A 19817-nucleotide genomic window follows, 5' to 3' on the forward strand; every position below is an offset into this window, starting at 1 on the left:
ATGACCCTCCCACCTCTGATAGCCTACCCACCCCCCAACCCCGCAGCTGAGATCACAGATATGTGCCACCATGATCAACTAATTTTTAAATTTTTTTGGTTGAGATGGGGGTCCCCATTCAGTGGTCTTGGCACCCTTGCTGAAAATCAATTGACAAAAAAATAGTAGGGTTTATTTCTGAATACTCAATTCCATTTCATTGATCTATATGTCTAATTTTTTTTTTCTTTTCTTTTCTTTTCTTTTTTGTTTTGAGACGGAGTTTCATTCTTGTTACCCAGGCTGGAGTGCAATGGCGCGATCTCGGCTCACCGCAACCTCCGCCTCCTGGGTTCAGGCAATTCTCCTGCCTCAGCCTCCTGAGTAGCTGGGATTACAGGCACGCGCCACCATGCCCAGCTAATTTTTTGTATTTTTAGTAGAGACGGGGTTTCACCATGTTGACCAGGATGGTCTCGATCTCTTGACCTCGTGATCCATCCACCTCGGCCTCCCAAAGTGCTGGGATTACAGGCGTGAGCCACCACGCCTGGCCCTATATGTCTATTTTTATGCTATTAGCACACTCTCTTGATTACTGTAACTTTATACTAGGTTTTGAAATCAGGAAACATGACTCCTCCAACTTTGTTCTTCTTTTTCAAGATTGTTTTGGCTTTTCTGAGTCTCTTGCATTTCCACATGAGTATTAAGATTAGCATATCAATTTCTGCAAAAAAGATGCTGGTTTTTTTTTTTTTTTTTTGAGATGGAGTCTTGCTCTGTGGTGAGATCAGCCTAGGCAACATGTCAAGACCCCATCTCTAAAAAAAATACAAAAATTAGCTGAGTGTGGTGGCACATGCCTGTAGCTCCAGCTACACAGGAGGCTAAGGTCTGAATTATGCTTGGTGTGGAAAGATGCTACAGTCACCAGCCTCTACAGAATTTCCATTAGTTTGTCCAAAGCCACTGATATGGTTTTGCTGTGCCCCCACCCAAATCTCAACTTGAATTGTATCTCCCAAAATTCCCATGTGTTGTGGGAGGGACCCAGAGGGAGGTAATTGAATCATTGGGGCCAGTCTTTCCTGTGCTATTCTCATGATAGTGAATAAGTCTCACAGATCTGATGGGTTTATCAAGGTTTCCACTTCTGCATTCTCCTCATTTTCTCTTGCCACCACCATGTAAGAAGTACCTTTCAACTCCCACTGTAATTCTGAGGCTTCTCCAGCTATGTGGAACTGTAAGTCCAATTAAACCTCTTTTTCTTCCCAGTCTTGGGCATGTCTTTACCAGCAACTTGAAAAACAAATTAATACAGCCACCCTAAATAAATACACAATTTAAGGAAAAGCAGTGTGTGTTAACTCTTAAACACAGCTTCAGCACAAGACCTCCTTCCAACTACACTGCTGCATACTTGAACTGCCCTAGGCTTATTCCAAAGGTAGGCTCTTAATGATGGATCTCTATATCTTCTCATCACTGAGATCAACAGGTAAGAAAGACAAGGGTGAAAGTACATCTGCACTCTTATTCCTCCAACTCCAAATTGAGAGTAAGTGACACAAAGAATCAGGAATTGGTTATGGTGCCTAGTGGTGGCAGTGGTGGCAGAAATATCGTTTCTAGGGGCAACTTGAGTTTCTGCAATGGGGCAGTATTCAGTGATGTGGGGCCCCCATTCCAAGCTGTGGCATTTAGTGGTGCATCAGTAATGGTCTTCCTGGATGGGTTTATAAGGACTAGTAGCTCAAAAGTAGCTCATTAAAATATTAATGTAACCCATAGTTAATATAATACTTAAGGCCGGGCGCGGTGGCTCACGCCTGTAATCCCAGCACTTTGGGAGGCCGAGACAGGTGGATCACGAGGTCAAGAGATTGAGACCGTCCTGGTCAACATGGTGAAACCCCGTCTCTACTAATACAAAAAATTAGCTGGGCATGGTGGCGCCTGCCTGTAATCCCAGCTACTCAGGAGGCTGAGGCAGGAGAATTGCCTGAACCCAGGAGGCGGAGGTTGCGGTGAGCCGAGATCACGCCATTGCACTCCAGCCTGGGTAACGAGCGAAACTCCGCCTCAAAAAAAAAAAAAAAAAATATATATATATATATATATATATATAAAATACTTAATGGCAAAAGATTGAAATCTCCCTTAAAATCAGGAACAAGCCAAGAATGTTCACTTTCTATTCAACATCGTGCTGGATATTCCAGGCAAGTCAATTAGATAAGAAAAAAAGAAATGAAGTTATCCAAATAGGAAAGAAAGAAATAGGACTATCTCTTTTGTAGATGCCATGATTTACTCTTATATATAGAAAATCTTAAGGAATCCATTATAAACCAGTTAAAACTAATAAACAAGTTCAGCAAGGTTGCCAGATACAATAGCAACATGCAAAAATTTATTGTATTTGTATACAATAGCAAAGAACAATCCAAAAATGAAATTAAGAAAATAATTTCATTTATAATGGCTTTAAAAAGAATAAAATACTTAGGAATCAATTTAGCTAAAGAAGTGCAAGATTTGTACACTTAAAACTACAAAACAAAGACTATACTTTCAGGGATCATTTCTATAGTTTGTTACTAGAGAAGTTTCTCTGAATGTGTAGAGCACTGATGGATTAAAGACTTAAAACATAAAACCTAACACCATAAAAACCCTAGAAGAAAACCTAGGCAAAACCATTCAGGACATAGGCATAGGCAAGGACTTCATGACTAAAACACCAAAAGCATTGGCAACAAAAGCCAAAATAGACAAATGGGATCTAATTAAACTCCAGAGCTTCTGTACAGCAAAAGAAATAATCATTAGAGTGAACCAGCAACCAAGAGAATGGGAAAAAATTTTTGCAATCTACCCATCAGACAAAGGGCTAATATCCAGAATCTATAAAGAACTAAAACAGATTTACAAGAAAAACAAACAAACAAACCCATTCAAAAGTGGGCAAAGGACATGAACAGATATTAAAAGTAGTATTTGATGTGCATGTCTACAGATACTAGAAGTATCACATTAATCACATGACATTGATTCCTTTCAACAATCTTGCTTTGCTAATGCATAAATAATTTTGGACGGATCATTAAGAAACTTTCTCGTCTATGGCCATACCACCCTGAACGCGCCCGATCTCGTCTGATCTCGGAAGCTAAGCAGGGTCAGGCCTGGTTAGTACTTGGATGGAAGAAACTTTCTCATGCTGATTTATTAAAGCATTTTAATGATACTTAAAGAACATGAAGTGTGAGGCTGGGTGTGGTGGTTCACGCCTGTAATCCCAGCGCTTTGAGAGGTGAAGGTAAGAGGATCACTTGAGCCAAGGAGTTTGAGGTTGCAGTGGGCTATAATCACAGCACTACATTCCAGCCTGGGTGACAGGACAATACCTTGTCTCTCTTGTCTCTCTCTCAATTAAAAAAAAAAAAAAAGGAAGTGGATAGACTGCATGTAAACGCCGAGAACTAGATCACCTCAGTTTGCAACCCCCATTCAACTCTTTCCTCACCACTGCTAAGAAGGCACATGAAGCTTAGTCACCGTGCAGACTCCAAAAACTTTCTGGAACTTCATGCAAAGGTTAAGCCTTGGAACCAACTCTGAATTTCCTTGTGGTTTCACACTTGTCACATTTTCTTCTCACCTTGCCACCACCCACACAGACTCAGCCTCCTATATGCATCGCGCTTGGGTTGCTTCACTTCCTGGCTCCTGGGAAGCCACAGTTGCAGGAGCTATTGCTGGTGAAGCTGGTGACCCATTAAAAGCACACAAATAAGAACATAGGTGCAGGGGAGCCACAAGTGTACTCTCTGAATGTGTCAGGGTGAGAACATTATGTTTCTCGGCTCTCAATCATCCTCTGGTGAAGAGGCCTCTCTGGTCTTCAGTCTTCCAACAACTGTCTATAGAATATTTTTGCATGCTATTCATCTGTGCCTGAATGCAAGCATGCTTTTAGGACAGAGGAAATGTTATATGGGTCGGAATAATGTTTCGATGGGCTCAGGGTTTTTATCCCCAGTCGTCCTATCAACCTACTTTGTACTATCCACTGGTAGTGGTTCCAAATTCTGGTCTCCAAACTGGTGATGATATGGAAAGAATTTTTTTTATTATTTTTAATCTGTCATGAAATTTTAAAAATGAGAATAGTGTGGGAGAACAGATCTAAATTTCATTTGGTAAAAAAAGAAACCTTTTTTTTTTTAGGGGGGACAGGGTCTCACTCTGTTGCCCAGGCTAGAGTGCAGTGGCACAGTCATGGCTCACTGCACCCTCTACTTCCTGGGCTCAGGTGATCCTTCCACCTCAACCTCCCAGGAGGCTGGGACTGAAGTCATAGGCCACCATGCTGATGGGTTTTTGCCATGTTGCCCAGGCTGGTCTCGAGCTCCTGGGTTCAAGCAATGTGCCTGCTTCCCTTGGCCTTCTGAAGCACTGCGATTACAGGTGTGAGCCACCATGCCCAGCCAGAAGAACTCTTCTTTATCCTGAGACTATGTCCTTATATTATTAGTTTCAAAAATATCTCCCCTTTTGGGGCCAGATGCAGTGGTTTACACCTATAATCCTAGCACTTTGGGAGGCTGAGGCAGGTGGATCACTTGAGTCAGGAGTTCAAGACCAGCCTGGCTGACATGGTGAAACCCCATCTCTACTGAAAATACAAAAATTAGCTGGGCATGGTGGCATACACTACCCAGGAGGCTGAGGCACCAGAATTGCTTGAGCCTGGGGTGTGGAGGTTGCAGTGATCCAAGACTGCACCACTGCACTCCAGCCTGGGCGACAGGCTGGGATTACAGGTGCCACCGCGCCCGGCTGTCCTTGCCTTTTCAAAGGTAGAGTAAACATTTATAGCTGGGTCATCCCTGAAGGCATCAGCAAAGCAGGAACACCAGGGTGAGAGTGAGAGTGAGAGAAACACTCATCTTTAATTATGAAATCTGAATTTTGTAATTCCCAAATCTAGGAAGAGGCTATTTTAATGTTAGCATACAGGCAAGGTTTATATCATTTTGAAAAATCAAATTTAATTTTGAGTTTTCTTTTGGGACAGGGAGACCCTCACCTTTTTAGTACTTAAGACCTCTAAGGCTCTCCTTTTTTTTTTTTTTTTTTTTTTTTTTGACAGAGTCTTGCTCTGTCACCCAGGCTGGAGTGCAGTGGTGAGATTTCGGCTCATTGCACCTCCACCTCCCAGGCTTAAGTGATTGTCCTGCCTCAGCGTCCTAAGTAGCTGGGATTACAAGTGCCCACCACCACGCCTGACCAAGTTTTGTATTTTTAGTAGAGATGGAGTTTCTCCATGTTGGCCAGGCTGATCTTGCACTCTTGGCCTCAAGTGATCCACCTGCCTCAGCCTCCCAAAGTGCTGGGATTACAGGCATGAGCCACAGTGCCCAGCAAGGCTCTTCTTAATTTGGACTTAATTGTGTTTTCTTCACTTCTGTGTGCCAGCAGCCCTGTACGGGCATAAAGATCATGCTTAATCAAGGTCTGTAGAATGAACCCATAAATGGACAGAAGACCTTGCAGAGCAGAACCAAGTGCTGGGAAAGGGACAAAGACGGAATGGGGAGCAAGGTGTGTTGGAAAGCACCATTAGAGAACTTACCTGGATCACCTGCTTCAGATTTGCTGTAATTTCTACCAGTTCTGTCTTATCTTTGGTTACATCAGTTCATCCTCTTTTATGTGGCTTCATTGTTCTTTCCTTTCCTTGAGTGTTTCCCTTGAGCTAGTAATTTTTTCTTATGAAGGCCCTTTTGCAGACCCACTCTCCTGTCTGTGTCCCTCGTGCTTAGGGTTTCCTAGGGAGCTTTGGCTCTTCTTTTTTTGAGATGGAGTTTTGCTCTTTTGCCCAGGCTGGAGACTCCATCTCAAAACAAAAAACAAAACAATAAAAACAAAGGGTTAGCCAGGGCTGAGAACCATTAGCAACATGCAGTAGCGATCTCAGCTCACTGCAACCTCCGCCTTCAGGTTTCAAGCGATTCTCCTGCCTCAGCCTCCCAAGTAGCTGGGATTACAGAAACGCGCCACCACGCCCAGCTGATTTTTGTATTTATTTATTTAGTAGAGACAGGGTTTCACAATGTTGGCCAGAATGGTCACGAACTCCTGACCTTGTGATCCACTCACCTTGGCCTCCCAAAGTGCTGGGATTACAGGCGTGAGCCACCGTACCCGGCCCCCGGAGCTTTGGCTCTTATGTGGGCTTGCAGTATTTGGTAGCTGCTTTCTCCATCGCTGTAATTTTCCTTGTACCACTTTTTCACCCAGACCTATAACAGAGAGATAGCTGCAGATTGTTCCCGTGAATAGCATCCATCTCATCACCTTCTGGAGCTTCAGCTTGTACTCTTAAGATGGAATCCAGCTGACTGGGTGTAAATGTGCTTTGTTTGTGCCAGTTCAGTCTCAGCAAGTGTTTTCATCAAAATTAGAGGCTGAAATTGCTGGCTGCCAGGACATTCCTGGTAACTGAACATTTTTCTGGTTGGGGATGGGAGTCGTGCCCTAGGCCCTTTATGCAAGAGCGCACCACCCCAATTTTGTGCTGTTTTTACTGGAGTATGTCTTCAGATCTGCCACACCATACTACATCTGGGCAAGAGAGTATTTGGTCCTATTCAAATCTGTTGCTGGGATCTAGGGCCAGCCTTGGTCTAACCTGTAAAATATGTATAAGGTAGAACCCTGGTGAAACTAAGCTATATTGCCTTGTCTCAGCCCAGATTCACATCCAAAAGAAATCAAAGTCCAACTCCTACAAAAGCCTTGAAAAGTAAAGTATGTCAATCTTCACCATTCATTATTTACCTGAAGTGATCTTAAAAACATCTAGGAGAAAGTTGCTAGCTCATTATAGAGTACATCATCACTCTACTAAGGTTGCACACTTCTCAAGAGCTGCTTCCACCCTCATATAAGCTCATTATTACCCTCTTCCCTTTCAGGAGATGCTAATATTTTTTAAATTGAGGTGAAATTCACATAACATAAAATTAATCATTTTAAAGTGCACAATTGGCCAGGCACAGTGGCTCACGCCTATATAATCCCAGCACTTTGGGAGGCTGAGGTGGGCAGATCTCTTGAGCCCAGAAGTTCAAGAACAGCCATGGGCAACACAGCGAAAACCTATCTCTACAAAAAATACAAAAATTAGCCAAGCATGGTGGCACGTACCTGTAGTCCTAGCTACTTGGAAGGCTGAGGTGGGAGGACTGCTTGAGTTGGGGAGGTCAAGGATGCAGTGGCATTTAGTACATTCACAAGGTTGTACAATTATTGGCCCTATCTAGTTCCCTAATATTGTCATTAACCAAAAGGAAACCCTGTACCCATTAAGCAGCCATTCCCCCATTTCCTCCTGCACCCGTATATTTTATGTTATTTTAAACATATATTAAAAAAAAAAAACCAGAGACAGTCTCAGTATGTTGCCTGGGCCAGTCTGGAGCTCCTGAGCTCAAACAATCCTTTCACCTCAGCCTTCCAAAGTGCTGGGATCACAGGCGTGGGCCACCTCCCTTGGCCCCCTTCCAGTATTTTAAAGGCCCCCTGAGCTTCTCAAAAGAGTAGCCAAGGCCAGGTGCGACAGCTCATGCCTGTAATCGCAGCACTTTGGGAGGCTGAGGTGGGCAGATCACCTAAGGTCAGGGGTTCAAGACTAGCCTGGCCAACATGGTGAAACCCCATCTCTACTAAAAATACAAAAATTAGCTGGGTGTGCGGGTGCACTCCTGTAGTCCCAGCTACTTGGGAGGCTGAGGCAGGAGAATCGCTTGAACCTGGGAGGTGGAGGTTTCAGTGAGCCGAGATCGCGCCACTGCACTCCAGCCTGCATGATGGAGCGAGACTCCATCTCAAAACAAAAAACAAAACAAGAAAAACAAAAGGGTAGCCAGGGCTGAGAACCATTAGCATCATGCAATCTCATTTCCCCTGTGCCTCTCCTGACTTAGAATGCCACTGTTTATCCAAGTGACCAGGCAGCTAAATCAAAGATTCTCTTTAGAAATGTGGGGGCAAGTTCTGTTTTTTTTGCCCCAGTCATACAGGTACCATTGGCTTTGGCAACCCAATTCCTCCTCTTTCAGTATTTTTCTCTCTCATCTGCATTTCTCATGGGCCTTTGCTCTCCAAGAAGCCTGTTAAAGAAATCCTCTCTAAGGTAAGCATTCCCACTTTTTCTACCCATTCCTTAAGGGTCAGCTGATCTCAAGATTCCTTGATGTTTGCCTTTTAATTGAGGGAAAAGCCTTTCAGACTCAGAGAACCCCTCTCTAATGGTGCACTTAGACACTAAACAGATGGGGAGAGGAAGGAAATGTTTTAGGAATGAAGGAAACTTTTCCAGTTGCTCTTCACCTAAGAATGAGACATGTACAGAATAAAGGATGGGGTTTGAAGTTGGAAAATAGTGTGGTCCTGGGCACCAGTAATGTTATGTCTCAGAGCCTGTATTCTTACCTATAAAATTACAATAATACTGACCTGAAAGGATTGTATTTCCATAAGTTGCAGCCACAGGAACTGAGTCTGGTTGAATTTATTAAAAGGATATTTGTTGGTTCACAGAATTGCTAGGCGAGTTGGGAAATCAGGGGTTTTAAACAGATAGGAAGAATGCCACAAAGCAAGCAGCAGAACCTCAGAGACCGCTCTACTCTCACCAAGTACAGCTGCTGCAGCTCATCCTGCCAACACCACTGGCACTGGGGGTTGGGTGTTCTCTTTGCTCTGTTGCCCCAGAAGCTCTATATTGCTGCCATCTCCCCCACCACAGCTAGAAAGAATTATCCACAGCCTCTGCTTCTTTGTGTCACTAGCTCCCAATTCAAAGCCTGCCACAGATTTGTCTGCTTGGTTAAAACTAGACTATGTGTCTCATGTCCTATGAGAGCAAGCACCCAGCATTTTCAGCCTGCAGAGTAGAAGCGGGCCCTGCCTTCCACCATGACTCCTAAGCTGGAGGGTTCCCCAAATGAAGGGAGGGAGTTCAGACACTGGACATCCAAAAATAAGGACGAATTTTCCTTTTCCAATTGGGATCAGTGAGGCAAACTGTATGAAAAGCATAAACTCTACAGTGCCATGTCGGCAGTGGTTATCAACACTTTGTTCACACTGTCACGTATCGCACTGCACTTCCTCTTTCTCCTCCCTCTCTTCTGCAGTTATGTGCCCCGCAGCCCAGGACAGGGCATGCTCATAAATGCTGAGTGAATACAATATTCTGCTGCCTTTGCTTGTTTGATGAAGCAGGTTGGTGTTTATTGGTTTGTCCCCCTTGCCAAAGGCCCTGATTGCCATGTGGGGATCCATGTAGTTCATGGGAATCAGATTCCATTCCCAGTACCAGCAATAGGGTTCATATCCTAAACTAAGTTGATCAGCATATTCCATCTCCCTAGCCATAGCAACTGGTTCAGGAGAAGGCAGGTGACCTGTGCAGTTCCGATCTGAGTTACGCTTGGCAATTTTGCAAGGACAAGAGTGTCCTCTGTTTTCTTGCTGAACTATGAATGAGAACACATGTAGCACTGGGAGCTTCTGGCAGCCCTCTTGGAATCACCAGGGGAGTCAGACTTAGAATAAAGTGAATATTGTAGAAGGCAGGGCCACGGGACAAAAAGAAACCAGGTGTTTTGTGCCCGTTTAGCCACAGGATAAAGCTATGCCCAAATCCAGACTTCTCCTTTGGACTTCTCAGTTGTATGAGCCAATAAATTCCATTTATTATTTAAGCTAGAATGAGTCAGGTTTTCTGATTCGTACAACAGAAAGTATCTGATACCTGCTTTTCTCCTTCCCTGCCTCATGATAATAGAATTACTGTTTATTCAGTGCTGGCCATAGTGAGTCTTTTGGAAATACAGATCAAAATTACTATCATGCTCTGACAATTGGGAAACAGCATAATCTGTGCCCTAGAAACAGGCTTAACTAAAATTTAAGATAGAATAGGCCTACCTAACCTCAGCCAAATTTTAAAAGAAATTTCAGTAAACAACTTTTATTATTCTTTGGCTTAGAAAGATGAAGACATCAAGAAAGTAAGAGAAAACTCTGTTAAACAAACAAAATTAAACAAAACCAAAAACTCTACACCAGGCCAAGCACAGTGGCACATGCCTGTAATCCCATCACTTTGGGAGGCTGAGACAGGATTATGCGAGCCCTGGAGTTTGAGACTTTGGGAAACAAAGTGAGACCCCGTCTCTACAAAAAGTAAAAATAAATAGCCAGGCATGGTGATGCGTGCCTGTGGTCCCATCTACAAGGAAGGCAGAGGCAGGAGGATTGCTTGAGCTCAGGAGGTCGAAGTTACAGTGAGTTCTGTTCATGCCACTGTACTCCAGCCTGGGTGATAAGAGTGAGACTCTGGTAAAAATAAATACATAAATAAATAAAAAATAAAAAATTTTCGGCTGGGTGTGGTGGCTCACATCTGTAATCCCAGCACTTTGGGAGGCCAAGGTGGGCAGATCACAAGGTCGGGAGATTGAGACCATCCGGGCTAACAGGGTGAAAACCCATCCCTACTGAAAATACCAAAAATTAGCCAGGCAGGGTGGTACGTGCCTGTAGTCCCAGCTACTCAGGAGGCTGAGGCAGGAGAATCGCTTGAACCCAGGAGGCAGAGGTTGCAGTGACCTGAGATACCACCACTGTACTCCAGCCTGGGGGTCAGAGCGAGACACTGTCTCAAAAAAAAGAAAAAAAATTCTCCCTCTTCCTAAATAACAGCCTCCAACATTTAAACCAAAATAAACAACAAAACATAATGCAAGGAAAGCAAAATGTATTGTATCTATCCCCATAGAGGAAAATACTATGGAGTGACATCCTACCTGGCTGTCTTAAGGCATGTTCCTAAAAGCATAGCCTGAGACAAAGATGCTTACATAAGTGATTTATTGAAGGAGTGCCCTTGGGAGAAACCTGTAAGTAAGGGAAGCAGATCAGAAGAAGATGCTAAGCAAGAATGAAAAAAGAACTCTTACCTCAGCCTGATTCTGCAGAAAGCTCTATCTGGAGCACACATCGCTCCAAAGTTTGTCTCATACAGAGGCAAGGGGGCCTATATAGGAGTAGGATGACCCTGGAAAGAGGTGTGGTGCAGGCAGTGTGTGTAATTTCTTAGGCATTTCTGGACAAAGTAGCTCCTGCCAGCCAAGGGAAATCTTCCCAAGAAGATGCAGATATAAGTAAGCATCAGCTAGGAGATGGGTGCACGAGCCTGGTAGAGAGAATCCGGGCAGAAAACCAACAGCACCTGTAAGAATTAACGTGGCCAAAGGTTCTCTTGAAAATTCCCTTAATTTGCCCATTTTCAGACTTTATTTAAAAAATTCCCATTCAGAAAATCATTATTTTATTCTTATTATTATTTTGTTGCTTGTAACACATTAGCAAATTTATGAAAATTCTAATTGGATGCCATTTCATGTTTCCATCATTCTTGCCTTCCATGGACAGCTTCTTGTCAGTTCCTCTAATTCTCCTTTAAGTCTCTGGTTGTGTGGTGGCCCCGGCACGCAGATCACTCAAGTCCAGGAGTTCTAGACCAGCCTGGCCAATGTGGAGAAACCACGTCTCTACCAAAAAAATACAAAAATTAGCTGGGTGTGGTGGCATGTGCTTGTATTCCCAGCTGTTTGGGAAGCTAAGGTTGGAGAATTGCTTGAATCCGGGAGGCAGAGGTTGCAGTGAGCCGAGATCACACCACTGTACTTCAGCCTCAGTGACAGAGCAAGACTATGTCTCAAAAAAAAAAAGTTAGTGTGTCTCCATGGCCCTAATTGAAGAAACTAATTCTTCAATTTCTTCCTCTGCAGGTACTAACCACAGTACTGGTCACCAGCATATTGCATTTTATTTTGGTTAACGGTCAGTAAACTTTTAAAATCACTCACACATTCTTTCCGCAGTTTTTAACCAACATGTACATCTTTTTTTTTTTTTTTGAGACGGAGTTTTGCTCTTGTCGCCCAGGCTGGAATGAAATGGCATGATCTGGACTCACTGCAACCTCTGCCTCCTGGGTTCAAGTGATTCTCCTGCCTCAGCCTCCCAAGTAGCTGGGATTACAGGTGCCCACCACCACACCAGCTATTTTTTTTTTGTATTTTTAGTAGAGATGGGGCTTCACCATGTTGGCCAGGCTGGTGTTGAACACCTGACCTCAGGTGATCCACCTGCCTTGGCATCCCAAAGTGCTGGAATTACAGGCGTGAGCCACAGTGCCCGGCCCTACATCTGTTTTAAGTTTGGCTGCTACTTTCATTCTCTCACCGTTTCTCATTGTTAGTTAGATGTGTACACAATGTACATATAACCAGAGTGAGTTAAGTGCACTGAATCCCAGAGTGTGGTGGCAGGAACTTCGGACAGGTTTTGCATCTTTTCCTCAAGGAAAAGGTGTGGCTTTACAAGTGGAAGAACTTGGAAAAGGCCTGAAGGTAAAAAGGCTCCCTGTTCACAGAAGCAGAGTGGCAATGATGTGATTTAAAAAAATTTTTTTTAATTTGATACATGATCATTGTACATATTTATGGGATACATGTGATATTTTGATACATGCATATAATATATGATCAAACCAGGGCATTCCGGATAGCCATCACCTCAAACATTTAGCTAGAGGAGATTTGAAATGTTTCCAGCACCAGGAAATGACAAATAGTTGACCTGGATTTTTTAAAACAGGGCAGAAGTTTTTAGTAATGAACTATAGAAATGATCCCTGAAAGTATAGTCTTAGGGCAGAAGTTTTTAGATGACCAACCTGATTCAAGAACCATTTTCTTTACAAGATTCATAGGTAATTAAAGCACAGCATAGATTAGGAACTTGTAAATGAGGCAGGTGCTATTATCATTCCCATTTCAAAGATAAAGAGAGGAGTCATGAGGTCACAGCTGGCAAGCCACAGATCCAAGACTCAAACCTGGGGAGTGTGACTTCAGTGTGTGTGTGCTTAACTTCTGTAATAAAACTGTTTCTATATAGTGAGCTTAAAAAACAAAAAACAAAATCCTGCTTTTGGAACACACACATAAAAGCCATTATAATGAAGAGTCACGTCCCTCAGTGGCTCAAGCCTGTAATCCCAGCAAAAAAGGAAAGGAACACCTGTCACAAGGTTCAAGACTTCTCAGACACAATTGGAGGTATTCAGCTGCAGGTAAACACAAAGCCTGCCCTCCGCCCTCTTTTGCCCTTCTGGTGAGCAGTGACTGAGGTCCAGAGCTTTGGGTTTCACTTCTAACCACAGGCAACAGTGTACCTGCTAAGGAAGGAGGCTGCAGACCTGAAAGAGGCCTCAAAGGCACCATGGAAGACCTGAGGATTTCTGGGAGGGCACTGGCTCAAGTTACATTCTCATATTATTTCACTTCCCTCATGCTTGTTTTACATTTCAGCCTGCCTCACTAGAGGAGGCTGCAGGAATAAAGGGGCTGGAAGAGGTTTCAAAGGAAGGTGAACATGGTAGAAAAGGAAATATTTGATTAGAGGTTAACCTGTCCTCTGGGGCTTATTTGACTTGGATTACTGGAAAAGTGCAGAGTGTAATAGTTGAGCACTCCCGGGGGGTGGGAGGTGTCTCTGTACAGAGTTGTGGCTTTGTTTCTGATGAGTTGCAGCTGCTGTGCATAATGCAGTCTAGATCAAACGGGGCATGGAGGAGAGGAGCCGTTCACGGGACCAGAGTGATGGTGCTCGCTCCCATGGCAGAATACTAAATTCAACATCTTCACCTAAACCTGTGCTTTCTCCTGGCCCGTACCTCAGTAAATACCTGCAAGTTGCTCAGGCTGTAATTGAAATCAGCCTACAAACCTCTCTGTCTCCAGATCCTGTCCACTTTCCTTTCCAAAGGTCTTTCAGATCCATTTCCTTCTTTCCACCTCCACTGGCACTGCCCTCATTCAGAGTCTCATCATGTCTTTCTGGATTGCAGCTTCCTTCCAGGTCTCTCAGCCTTAAGTCTTAGGCCTCCCATTCAATTTTCCCTGTTACTGTCAGAGGGATTTTTCTAAACTAGCTGAAAACCCATCTGTGGTTCTCCATGGCCTTCCAGATCAAATAGCTCCCTGGAGACCGGCCTGTGAGGCTTTTCTGTCACTTCCGCACCTGTGAGCCCCTTCACACCAGTAATCCTGATCCTGCATGCAATTCCCAGAACACAAGGCATTTGCTCTCAAACCCTGCAAACCTTCTTTGCTTCCTCTCCTGCCTGGGATCCTTCCCTTCCTCCATGGTTTCTCTCCTTCTCCTTTCCTCCTCAAGTTCGGAGATTTCCCTTACCTGAACACCTCTGTTGTGGCATTCATCACAAACTGCACTGAATCTCTTGACTGGGCAGAAGAATGAATTGTTTCCCAGCACCTAGCTTTTACATAAAAGTTGCTCAATAAATACTTGATGAATGAATGAACTCTGTTGGTCAAATTAGGGTTCAGTCATAGTTCAGGGAAGGGGCCCTGAAATAGCTGGCTCTGAAAGAAGGAAATACCACATTATTGCGATTATGTTGTTAGATGGGTAGAATTTCGCACCCGATAAAGGGATAAAGTTCTGTGTTTCTTCAAGCTAAAGAAACTGAAGCCTACCAAGGCTGATTTAAAAGATCTCTTCTGTAGACTTGATGAAACGCTCTAATTGCCATCTTTGGCTGAACACTGAGGAGTTCAGGAATGCCAAGCAAGTGTTCCCAGAAATGTCAAACCTGCTGTTTTAAAATATGTCATTCCAAGGCCATAGTTAAATATACAACTTGCTCCGAGAGGTGTGAGAAGTGGGCCGGTGAGCTGTGAAATTAAATCTGCCTAATGAAGGCCGAGGCCAGCACAAACACGGACTTATTTGCAGTAAAACAACGTGGGGTGACGCCTAGAAATAGACAACATTAACACAAAGGGAGCCTACTGCGTAGCACATTTCCGCCAGACATAAAAGAGACACCTTCTTTCCAAGCAGCAACTCTAAAAAGGAACGCGCCGCCCGGTGAGGTGCGAGCCTTCCTCCCCGCGAGGCGTCCGGTGCAACCGCGCGGACAGCGGGGCTCCAGCCGAGGCGGGGCGGTTGCGGAGAGAAGGCGCCCAGGAGACTGGACTAAGGCTCTCACTGTCCGAACGCGGATTCTTTCGAACCTATTGATTTTTTTGAGCTCTTTGATTCTTTCGAACCTTTTGTTTCTCGGTTCTAAGCGTTAAAGCGCAGCTGAGAAAGGCAGCAACAAAGGTGAGAAGGGAACTAGCAGGAGTTCTGAGAGAAAAATGGGTGATAATTTAAGGGAGAAGCCACAAAGAAAAGACTGAGCGAGAAGAGTAGCGGAGCACACGTAGAAGAGGAAACAAGGAGGCAGAGAAGAGAAGAAAAACCTTGGCGAAGGAAGACGCTGACCAAACTCGTCCGGAACGGGAGGAGGGCAGGCCGGCCCAGAGGGAATCGGCTGCTTTAAGGGAAGCCCCGCCCCCTGGTGGTGACGCACCAGCAGGCCCGTCTGCGATTGGCTGCGGCCGGAGGGCGGGATAGGGTTGCTAGGCGCGGAGGGGATCCGGCGGGCCCCGGCCGCCCGGAGCGCGGAGCCGTGGGAGCGGAGCCGGGGTTAGCGGAGCTGCTGGAACATGGCGAGCGGCCGGGACGCGCGGCCAACCTGGCTGCTGGGGTGGCTCCCATTGCTCCTGTGCCTGCTGCTGCTGAAGAGCTCGGCCCGGGCGGCTCACATCAAGAAGGCGGAGGCGACCACAACGACGAACGCGGGCGCCGAGGCGGCCGAGGGCCAGTTCGACCGCTACTACCACGAAGAGGAGTTGGGCTCGGCGCTGAGGGAGGCGGCGGCCGCGGGCCCCCCCGGCCTGGCCCGCCTCTTCAGCATCGGCCGCTCGGTGGAGGGCCGGCAGCTGTGGGTGCTGCGCCTCACGGCCGGCCTGGGGTCGCTGATCCCTGAGGGCGACGCGGGGCCCGACGCTGCCGGGCCCGACGCTGCGGGGCCGCTCGTGCCCGGCCGGCCGCAGGTGAAGCTGGTGGGCAACATGCACGGCGACGAGACCGTGTCGCGCCAGGTGCTGATCTACCTGGCCCGCGAGCTGGCGGCCGGCTACCGCCGCGGGGACCCGCGCCTGGTCCGCCTGCTCAACACCACCGACGTGTACCTGCTGCCCAGCCTCAACCCGGATGGCTTCGAGCGCGCCCGCGAGGGCGACTGTGGCCTCGATGACGGCGGCCCGCCAGGGGCCAGCGGCCGCGACAACAGCCGCGGCCGCGACCTCAACCGCAGCTTTCCCGACCAGTTCAGCACCGGCGAGCCCCCTGCCCTGGATGACGTGCCCGAGGTGCGCGCCCTCATCGAGTGGATCCGCAGGAACAAGTGAGTGTTGCCCGCCCCTTTCCCCGTCCGTGTGAGCCCCCAAGGGCCGAGGCTGGCTCCGGCACTCAGTAGGCACTCAAACAATGCTGGCAGAAGGGGTGGCGGTGGCGAAGGTGAAGGGAGACACCCTGTGACGGGGACACAGCCAAGGCCGCCTAGCCTTCCGTCCCGCTAATCATCAAAGAATTGCCTCCTAGAGGCTATTTGTTTAAGGGATGCTGGAGGGGACACTTCTTTCTGACATTATGGTCCCTATTCTTACAGGGCCATAGGACAGGAGCGAGAAGAGATCTTAAGGATAACCTAGGTCAGCTCACACATTTTATAGATAAGCTGTCAATGTTGTTGTCTTCTATTAAAAGTGGCTAATGTTATAGGCACTGTGCTAAGTCTTTCTGTGACTGCAGTATCTTGGCCACAACCTGATGTCATAGACACCCTCAGTTTTGCATATCGGGAAATCGAGGGTCAGATTGGTTAACTGATTTACATAGGAGTGTGGCTGGGACTTAGAATTAGGCAATCGAGGGAGACTGGAGCCCAAAAATGGCAGATGATATTCCAGGATCTTCCTCTGGCCTATTTGACAGAAACTGGTTTTTCTCCAATTTTTACCTGTGACTCAGCTTAAGGAGATATGGACTTAGCTGGAGAACTTGCACAGATCTGTGAGCCGCTTCATTTTAGATTCTGAAGGGTTTCCGATGCCATTTATGCACCTTATTAGCCTGGGCAGAATGGCTTATTGTCATACTTTTAATATACACTTTGAGTGTCACTAAGCATTGCATGAGATTTGAAACCTTAAAAAGTAGAAGATGAGGACCTCAAGAATTTCGTGTAAAACAAGAGACTGTTATAAATACTTATATGTTTGTGTACCCAGTTAAACTTTACAGGAATTATTCCCACTGGCAAGATGTGTATGGGCTGCAGTAACATGGACCATCTCTGTGGAAGAGGTAGAGCTTGAGCTGTCTCCAGAGATGGGTAGGATTTTCAGCAAAAAGGAGGAGAGGCATAAAAGGGGAGGGAACTCACTCCAGAAGGCATAGTGTCTGAAGTGAGCAAGCATTGCTTCCCCTTTTCAAGCATCAGCTTTGCCACTATTTCCTCATTTTTGTGTCTTCATAAGGCTTTTGAAGCAATGGCTGATCATTCCATCTTGATTAAAAGAAGATTTCTGAGGGACAGCTAAGATAAAGAAGTTTCTCTGCAGGACTTGGAATCATTTCTTCTACAAGATTTCAGTCATATATAGAAGATCTAGAAAATTCGTGGGTGTTAGGACAGTTCTTGAGTCTTTTCATCTTCTTTTACTTTACTCCTCTTGATAAGGTCCTCTTGATAGACTTTCTGGAAGGATTTTGTTTTTCCTTGTAGATACGGTCATGTCATGACCTCTGAACATCTGCATAAAAAATATGACTTTGACACACACTTATTGACAGAAGCTGTGATGGCCAGGGCTTTTTGAGATGATATATCGAATGCACTGTTTGCATTGCTTAAATGTTTAAAATGCTCTGTCCTTGCACCTTCAAAATGCTTTGATCTTTGCAGGGATGTAAATTCTGTGCCTGGATTTTTCTTTTCAGTGTTAGTTCTGCTGTTACCAAATATGAAAATAAGCTTTCTCTTGGTGTAAGTCACCTTGAGTCTATACAGTCATTTTGGTCTGTGGCTGTGGACTACCCTAATCATAGCTGTTCTTCAAACATGTAACTCTAATTAATAAAAAGGGAAAGTAGGTGACTATATATGGTGAAGAGTATATCTGTCCTAACTCAGTCTTCAAGAATTCACTCAATGCATATTCTTTGCTATTAACCAATAGCACTGATGTGAATAAAATTAAAAACACAAGCACGCACAATTGGATATTGATGCCTAAATATGGCATCAGCTTTATGGATAGGATGATTTTAAAAACTCAAACATTAGTCTTATGGGAAAACTACCTTTTTCAGTGTATTTTGTGAGATAAACCATTTGAGTAATTTCTTGATATCCTATTCACCCAGCTATATTCGGATTAGATTTTTGTTGTTATTTGAATATGTAAAATTTTAAGACTTTATTTCCTGCTGCTTAGGAAAATTAAGTTTATTTTCCTTGTTTCACTTTATACTTCATCCAATGGATGTTGAGACAAATACTTAAGAAAATATCAAAAAAATTAACTCTATCATTCAAATAAAGATTTTATAGTTGACCCCTATATTTTTGGCCCACTATACTTCTTTAAGTGAATATACCTGCCTAGATTTTCATAGGAGATTAGCATATAAATGATTTTTGGATGTGTTTGTGAGAAGCATTATCATAGTGTTGAGAGTGGGTGCAGATTTTTTTGGGGGGGGGCTTAAGTATACATATCTATAATTTTTCTGAATCTTTGAAATTTAATTTGTCAAATATCAAGTTCTCTTAATTTTTTTAAAGTTATCTATCTACAGGGTTATCTGGATAGCATAATAGAGTCAATTTAGAGATCAACTGTTTAATATTTATAAACTCATTTGTAATATCTATGATATATTTACCAGCTTCTTTAAATCTTATGCAAGGAATGATATATGATTCTGAAGTCAAGTATGAGAAACAATTGAGCGAATTGATTTGAATGGACACCATAAAATACCTTCAATTAAGATTGGAGTTGGTTTGCAAACTTGATTTGACAGACTCAAAGCATAATCTTACAGCCATTGTAGTAGGTGTTACTCTCTCTTGAAATCTTCATTGTAAGAATGGCATTGGTACTTTCAACACTGTGTAATTAGAATAAGGAAAATTTAAGTGAATTTTATTACTCATGTAGATTACAAATGTTTCATTGTTCAAAAGTATTTGGTTAGGCCATTTTGACAATATTTCTGAGAAGTGTTGCAAGAAATGTTGAACAAAATGAAAAAGCATTTTGTAGAGAATCTTGGATTTTCAAGTTTTAATTAAAATATGTAATTAAAGTAGCATGCTTTACTTATTTAGAATATTCAGTTATCCATTTTATTTTACTAGAATATGAATACCCCAACAGCATTTGTTTGTTTGTTTTGTTCACAGATGTGTCTATCCCTGGTACCTAGAACGTCATGTAGCATATAGTTGATACTCAAGAAATATTTGTTGCCAAATGGACTACCTGAGCTGTCCCAGCCTTCTTACAACTTTCCCAAAGTCAGTCGGGGAGAAATACTTAAATTATGTTAGAGTTACAAACCAGAAAGTAAATTGTTAACACCTTAACTATAGGGGAGAGGTGGGTAGGGTGGAGTTAGAAAGTTAGAATATTTACTTAGTTCTTGTTTCTGTATCATTCTATTACCCAAGGACTGGCAGTGGAAGTGGGAAGTAGAATGACAGTTTGTAAGGCAGTGATTCCCTAAACAGGATGCTAGGTATCTCCAAAGAA

At 44.3% G+C, this 19817-nt stretch overlaps 1 protein-coding gene and 2 pseudogenes across 3 annotated transcripts in view; 2 read left to right on the forward strand and 1 right to left on the reverse strand.

The window, feature by feature from the left end:
- Positions 1 to 2547: 2547 nt before the first annotated feature.
- Positions 2548 to 2620, forward strand: LOC135270998 (small nucleolar RNA U3; annotated as a pseudogene).
- Positions 2621 to 12684: 10064 nt separating this feature from the next.
- Positions 12685 to 12785, reverse strand: LOC135270999 (small nucleolar RNA U3; annotated as a pseudogene).
- Positions 12786 to 15602: 2817 nt separating this feature from the next.
- CPD (carboxypeptidase D) overlaps positions 15603 to 19817 on the forward strand; it is a 78620-nt gene continuing 74405 nt past the window's right edge. For 2 of the 3 annotated variants that reach the window (XM_064367662.1, XM_064367664.1), the window contains exon 1: positions 19524 to 19582. In XM_064367662.1, coding sequence (XP_064223732.1) covers positions 19539 to 19582 — 44 coding nt within the window. In that variant the 5' untranslated portion in view covers positions 19524 to 19538. Of the gene's footprint in view, positions 16400 to 19523; positions 19583 to 19817 lie in introns of those variants that run through there. The other variant, XM_064367661.1, reaches the window with a different exon arrangement.

This window comes from Aotus nancymaae, unplaced genomic scaffold (assembly GCF_030222135.1).
Source record: "Aotus nancymaae isolate 86718 unplaced genomic scaffold, 86718_ANA_hifiasm-v0.15.2.pri h1tg000072l, whole genome shotgun sequence".
In the NCBI taxonomy this organism is placed as follows: domain Eukaryota; kingdom Metazoa; phylum Chordata; class Mammalia; order Primates; family Aotidae; genus Aotus; species Aotus nancymaae.